Source organism: Nerophis lumbriciformis, linkage group LG28 (genome assembly GCF_033978685.3).
Source record: "Nerophis lumbriciformis linkage group LG28, RoL_Nlum_v2.1, whole genome shotgun sequence".
Classification (NCBI taxonomy): domain Eukaryota; kingdom Metazoa; phylum Chordata; class Actinopteri; order Syngnathiformes; family Syngnathidae; genus Nerophis; species Nerophis lumbriciformis.
This window is the reverse complement of record NC_084575.2, coordinates 30,085,567-30,093,066: the sequence shown is the minus strand read 5'-3', so window position 1 is coordinate 30,093,066 and position 7,500 is coordinate 30,085,567. Positions and strand designations below refer to the sequence as shown.

Here is a 7,500-nt window from a genome sequence, read left to right as displayed (position 1 = left end):
TACATAGAGGTTTTTGTTTCATGTCTCTCCAACCTTTTCAGTGGGAGTTACAGGCAGTTTTGTCATTTTTTTCTTCCGAGGAGCAGTTTTTTTTGCGTTTTATTAAAAAATTGCAGTAGAGCGCAATTTTGAGATCTGGGGTTAGGTTTTTTTTTAGATCGCAATGTTTGCCAGTCCTGATATGTGCGTTCAGTTTGGTGAGTTTTGAAGCATGTTAAGGGGGTCAAATTACAGGTCAAAGAGGCAAAAGTGACTGTTTTTAGTACTTTTTTGTCTTGAAGGGGGAATTGCCAACTTCCTGTTGATTTTTGCCCGAAAACATACCATTATGAAATCTAGGTCTAAGTCACATCTACATAAAGGTTTTTGTTTCATGTCTCTCCGACCTTCCAAGTGGGAGTTACAGGCAGTCTAGTTTTTTTTTTTTTTTGTAGGGGGCGCTAGAGCGCAATTTTGAGTTTTGAGGTTTGGTTTTTTGATAAAAAGTTTTGCCGTATATTACTGATGTGTGTGTAATGGCTGAGATAGGCTCCAGCGCCCCCCCGCAACCCCAAAGGGAATAAGCGGTAGAAAATGGATGGATGGATGGATGACTCCTTTAATGCGCCCTATAATCAGGTGCGCCTTATATATGAAAAAATATCAAAAATAGACCATTCATCGGGCAGTGCGCCTTATAATCCGGTGCGCCCTATGGTCCGGGAAATACGATAGTTGATAATATCTTGAGACAAAGGCGGTGGGATTTGTGTTCTGCTAGGCACCTGCTACCAAAATAGTTCTGAATGACAAATAATCTTCTGTGCTTTTAGCTGATGGCTCCTGACAAGGTTCTGATCCCAGAGCGCTACCTGGAAATGGAAGACGACGCCCCTCTGAGCCCCGAGGAGGAAAAGGAAAAGCAAAAAAAACTGGAACGGATCAAGACCCTTATTGCCAAATCCAAGTAGGGTTTTCAGAGCATTCTTTTAATTTTATTGTTAAATGTTGAAAAAATAGAAATGTCCACCTTTTAGGGCTGTACGATTAATCGACATTTTTTTTATTCTCCGCCGTCACCGCCATTTGAGTGACGGACATGTTCGCCAATTAGAAATGTGTGAATGTGTGTGTGAATGGGTGTGTGAATGGGTGTGTGAATGGGTGAATGCGGAAATAGTGTCAAAGCGCTTTGAGTACATTGAAGGTAGAAAAGTATAATAATACAAGTATAACCCATTTACCATTACTTGGGTGTATCAACAATTGTCGGAGGCAGATATTTACATATAGGTAAAAGCCAGTAAATTAGAATATTTTGAAAAACTTGATTTATTTCAGTAATTGCATTCAAAAGGTGTAACTTGTACATTATATTTATTCATTGCACACAGACTGATGCATTCAAATGTTTATTTCATTTAATTTTGATGATTTGAAGTGGCAACAAATGAAAATCCAAAATTCCGTGTGTCACAAAATTAGAATATTACTTAAGGCTAATACAAAAAAGGGATTTTTAGAAATGTTGGCCAACTGAAAAGTATGAAAATGAAAAATATGAGCATGTACAATACTCAATACTTGGTTGGAGCTCCTTTTGCCTCAATTACTGCGTTAATGCGGCGTGGCATGGAGTCGATGAGTTTCTGGCACTGCTCAGGTGTTATGAGAGCCCAGGTTGCTCTGATAGTGGCCTTCAACTCTTCTGCGTTTTTGGGTCTGGCATTCTGCATCTTCCTTTTCACAATACCCCACAGATTTTCTATGGGGCTAAGGTCAGGGGAGTTGGCGGGCCAATTTAGAACAGAAATACCATGGTCCGTAAACCAGGCACGGGTAGATTTTGCGCTGTGTGCAGGCGCCAAGTCCTGTTGGAACTTGAAATCTCCATCTCCATAGAGCAGGTCAGCAGCAGGAAGCATGAAGTGCTCTAAAACTTGCTGGTAGATGGCTGCGTTGACCCTGGATCTCAGGAAACAGAGTGGACCGACACCAGCAGATGACATGGCACCCCAAACCATCACTGATGGTGGAAACTTTACACTAGACTTCAGGCAACGTGGATCCTGTGCCTCTCCTGTCTTCCTCCAGACTCTGGGACCTCGATTTCCAAAGGAAATGCAAAATTTGCTTTCGTCAGAAAACATGACTTTGGACCACTCAGCAGCAGTCCAGCTCTTTTTTTCCTTAGCCCAGGTGAGACGCTTTGCGCGCTGTTTCTTGGTCAACAGTGGCTTGACACGAGGTATGCGGCAGTTGAAACCCATGTCTTTCAAGCGTCTCTTGGTGGTGGATCTTGAAGCACTGACTCCAGCAGCTGTCCACTCCTTCTGAATCTCCCCCACATTTTTGAATGGGTTTTTTTTCACAATCTTGACCAGGGCGCGGTGATCCCTATCGCTCGTACACTTTTTCTGACCACAGTTTTTCCTTCCCTTTGCCTCTCCATTAATGTGTTTGGACACAGAGCTCTGAGAACAGCCAGCCTCTTCAGCAATAACCTTTTGTGTCTTTCCCTCCTTGTGCAATGTGTCGATGGTTGCCTTTTGGACAGCTGTCAAATCTGAAGTCTTCCCCATGTTTGTGTAGGCTTCAGAACTGGACTGAGAGACCATTTAAAGCCCTTTGCAGGTGTTTTGAGTTAATCAGCTGATTAGTTTGTGGCACCAGGTGTCTTCAAAATTTAACCCTTACACAATATTCTAATTTTGTGACACACGGAATTTTGGATTTTCATTTGTTGCCACTTCAAATCATCAAAATTAAATGAAATAAACATTTGAATGCATCAGTCTGTGTGCAATGAATAAATATAATGTACCAATAAATCAAGTTTTTCAAAATATTCAAATTTACTGGCTTTTACCTGTATATCCGAATTTAAGTTGTATTTCTTCCATGTCTTTGTCATATTTGAAAACAGCTCGTGTTTTCCATTTATTCTCTTGATGCTCTGTCAGCAAGTATACTGTGTGTGTTAACCTTGAGTTCTTTGGAATGTGTTTAGACTAGCATTTTGTTTTGGCTACAGAGATGGGACGCGAGAGAGGGTGGTGGGATCGGGAAGACAGACCATTTTGGGAGGCGCAATAGAAGGTTCTATGGTTAGACTGGTCTCAATCAAAAATGTATATTGGCAAAGCTTTGAGAATATACAACAAAATACCTATTCTGTCTCTGGTGGCTTTTCAACTCAGCTTTAAGTGTCGGAAAGAACTTGGGAGCGAATTGTGACTTGAATTCCCTGGGAGGAACAACTGGTCCGAAACACAACACAATGCAACAAATAAATATCAATTTTCTTTAAAGAATATTTGGTTAGAGTGTCCAAGGTTCAAGGTTCAAGGTTCAACTTTATTGTCCCCGCGGGGAAATTTGTCTTGGGCACAGTGCATCATTGCTTTCTTAACATACCCAAAAACAACAGAACAAAAACACAAGCACAGACACAACCATACAACTAACATTTAAACATCAGAACATGGAGCTTGATAGACATAGGTGGCACTTTGATGTAGGCATAAAATCTACAGTATGGAGATAAAGATAAAGTACCAATGTGCATTGCACTAGAGCTCATGGATAAAGTGCTGTGTGCTAAAGTGCTTAGTTCTAAAGTGCTATGTGCTAAAGTGCTATGTGCTAAAAAAGTGCTAACCTATGTATTAAAATTCTATTGCACATTGTTGGTCAGCTTAATGGAGGCTGGGACAAATGATAATTTAAGGCGGTTAGATTTGCATAGTGGGACCCGGAGTCTTCTCCCTGATGGCAGGGTTCCATATTCAGGAAAGAGTGGGTGTTGTGAGTTGGAAATAATTTTCTTAGCTTTTTTCCTAACTGCCTGCTCATATTCTTTCCTCCCTACGATTTCCATTGCCGTTTTATGCATGCCGGCCAGTTTGCTTTTTAGCTTAACGGTTAGGTTGCCAAACCATGAGGTGATCCCGTATCTAATGATGCTCTCTACGACGGCACGGTAGAAAATCATCATGATGTGGCTGCTTACGCCGTACAATCTTAATCTTCGCAAAAAATATAGCCTCTGTTGCAGTCTATTGCACAGTTTGTCAATATGTGTCTTCCAGCAGAGAAGATTATCAATATGAACCCCTAAATATTCATATGAGGATACCTGGGTGATTTCCTGATTTTTGATGACCACTGGCTCATGGTCAGTCACTTTCCTCGGATCCAAAACCATTTCCTGTGTCTTGGTCACATTTAGAATAAGATGATTGGTATCACACCACCTAATAAATAGGTCTATCTCGTCTTGGTACACAGAGGGGTCCGTATCCTTGTGTAGAAGGCTTAGGAGCACGGTATCGTCCGCAAATTTCACCATATAATTGTTAGGGTGCACAGTCCTACAATCATTGGTGTACAATGTAAACAGTGTTGGTGATACAACGCAACCCTGTGGGACGCCTGTGTTGCAGTGTTTGGTGTCTGACAGTGTTCTGTTGACCTTCACTTGCTGTGTTCTGTTTGTTAAAAAAGAGTGGAACCATTTGATCAAGGTGGAGTTTACACCCATGTCCACCCTGAGATCAGTAGGATCGTGGGTTCAAACCCCCGGTCGAGTCATACCAAAGACTATACAAATGGGACCCGTTACCTCCCTGCTTGGCACTCAGCATCAAGGGTTGGAATTGGGGGTTAAATCACCAAAAATGATTCCTGAGCGCGGCCACCGCTGCTGCTCCCAGGGGGTGATCAAGGGTGATGGGTCAAATGCAGAGAGTAATTTCACCACACCGAGTGTGTGTGTGTGTGACTATCATTGGTACTTAGCTTTCTGCTCCGCCGCTCCCAATCTGTGGAACGCTCTCCCTGACCACCTGAGGGCACCACAGACTGTGGATGCTTTTAAAAAAGGCTTAAAAAAACCCTTCTTTTTAAAATATATGCATTCTAGTTTTAGCTATTTGGCTGTTCTAGTTTTTATTTATTTATTTATTTTATTTTTGTAATACACGGTATCACTTTGAGGTTGTTTACTCAATGTAAAGTGCCTTTTGCAAATAAAATCTATTATTATTATTATTACAGCTACTCTCCTCTTTTGTGTCTTTGTTCTCATCCTGCTCCCCTTCTGGCAGTCTGCAAAACCTGGTTCCAGTGCTGGACGGCCCAGTGGAGGGAGGAGCGCCAGTCAACTCCCAGCAGCAGTTGCAGGAGCAGGAGAAGCGCATTGAGATCTCCTGTGCTCTGGCTGCCGAGGCCTCGCGTCGCAGCCGAATTCTCTCTGGTAAGGACGCTCCTTCATCCCACTGGCACCGAGTCACCCCCCCCCCCCCCCCCCCATCCTTTTGTCCTACCTCTTCTCCATGGACCCACGACGACTCATAATTAGGGCCCGCTTGGCCCATTGTATAAGGACTTATACAATGGGCCATAAGGACCTATTGAATTTGTAAGGTTTTATTCTTTATTCTTTATTCTTCCGCCGCCACATTAAACTGTAATTTGACCCACTTAACATGCTTCAAAACTCACCATATTTGACCCACACATCAGGACCTGCGAAAATTACCTTTTTAAAAAAAAAAAAAAACCCTCAAAACTCAAAATTGCGCTCTAGCGCCCCCTAGGAAATAAAGAAACTAGACTGCCTATATCTCCCACTAGGAAGATCGGAGAGACATGAAACAAAAACCTGTATGTAGGTCTGACTTAGACCTAGTTTTCATAATTGTATATCATCGGGCAAAAATCAACAGGAAGTTGGCAATTCCCCCTTCAAGACAAAAAAGTACTAAAAACAGTCACTTTTGCCTCTTTGAGCTGTAATTTGACCCCCTTAACATGCTTCAAAACTCACCAAACTGAACGCACACATCAGGACTGGCAAAAATTGCGATCTAATAAAAAACCTAACCCCAAATCTCAAAATTGTGCTCTAGCGCAATTTTTTAATGAAACGCACAAAAAACTGCTCCTCGGATGAAAAAACTGACAAAACTGCCTGTAACTCCCACTGGGAAGGTCAAAGAGACATGAAACAAAAACCTCTATGTAGGGCTCACTTCGACCTACATTTCATACATTGACAACCCCCAGCAAAAATCAACAGGAAGTTGGCAATTCCCCCTTCAAGACAAAAAAGTACTAAAAACAGTCACTTTTGCCTCTTTGAGCTGTAATTTGACCCCCTTAACATGCTTCAAAACTCACCAAACTGAACGCACACATCAGGACTGGCAAAAATTGCGATCTAATAAAAAACCTAACCCCAAATCTCAAAATTGTGCTCTAGCGCAATTTTTTAATGAAACGCACAAAAAACTGCTCCTCGGATGAAAAAACTGACAAAACTGCCTGTAACTCCCACTGGGAAGGTCAAAGAGACATGAAACAAAAACCTCTATGTAGGGCTCACTTCGACCTACATTTCATACATTAACAACCCCCAGCAAAAATCAACAGGAAGTTTGCTATTCCCCCTTCAAAACAAATTTTTTGTAAAAACCAGTCACCTTCCTTCAAAAACTATCTCCTCTGAGCGCGTTTGTCGTTTCGGCTTCAAACTAACACAGGAGAGAGATTAAACCCTTGTGTATAAAATAACAGAACAGCGTTTTAATACCTGCTCCGGTTTTGATTTTATGACCCTTCAAAGACCCGCTGCGCTGATGCTGCTGCGCTGCTGTTTTTTTAAGATGGCTGCTTAAAAGCAGGAAGCACCAGCGTGCCCACACAATGCAGACAAGGTAGGTACACTAGACAAAAGTCTTGGGACACTTCAGACTAAAAGTAGACAAAAGTATTGGGACACTTAGGCCGAAAACTGGACAAAAGTATTGGGACACTTAGGCCGAAAACTGGACAAAAGTATTGGGACACTTAGGACTACAACTTGACAAAAGTATTGGGACACTTAGGACTAAAACTTGCCAAAAGTATTGGGACACTTGGGACTAAAACTGGACAAAAGTATTGGGACACTTAGGACTAGCACCTGCCAAATACGCGGGCCCGACCAACGCTGCTTGCAGCTTTAATATAGTCTGTTTTTGTCTCTCTGCAGAGAGCTCACGCAGTAGTGCTTTTTTTTTTACTTACTGTTTTGTCGGTACACGCTGGTCCTCGGGTTACTAACGAGTCCCGTTCCTTGACTGTAATGTAAGTGGAGTTTTAGGCTGGATCCCAATTATCCGCCTGACCCGGGGGGGTCGGCAACCCAAAATGTTGAAAGACCAAAAATACTCTGTCTGGAGCCGCAAAACATTAAAAGTCTTAACTAAGTTGTGGAAGTCGCTTCCTAGCAGTTCCACTGTAGACACGGCGGCACAGGAGCCAAGCGTGCAGTTTTAACAACGTTTTAATGGGCATATATTTTTGTCCAACACTTTCTCCAGTAGATTGTGACTTCTCAGTCACGTCCGTATCCTCTCTCCCCTCCTGCTCCCGGCTGCTTACTGTTAAAGAAAACAGATGATTAGATTAACACGTACCACCTGTGAAATCTACTCACCTGCCAGCTGTGTCTCGCCGTCAGCACTGCCACGCCCC

General features: G+C 42.5%; 1 protein-coding gene across 15 annotated transcripts in view; it reads left to right on the top strand.

The window, feature by feature from the left end:
• plekha6 (pleckstrin homology domain containing, family A member 6) overlaps positions 1–7,500 on the top strand; it is a 307,746-nt gene that overhangs the window by 292,794 nt on the left and 7,452 nt on the right. For all 15 annotated transcript variants that reach the window (XM_061924040.1, XM_061924035.1, XM_061924032.1 and 12 more), the window contains 2 exons: positions 813–946; positions 5,088–5,236. In XM_061924040.1, the coding sequence (XP_061780024.1) occupies positions 813–946; positions 5,088–5,236 (283 nt within the window). The remainder of the gene's footprint in view (positions 1–812; positions 947–5,087; positions 5,237–7,500) is intronic.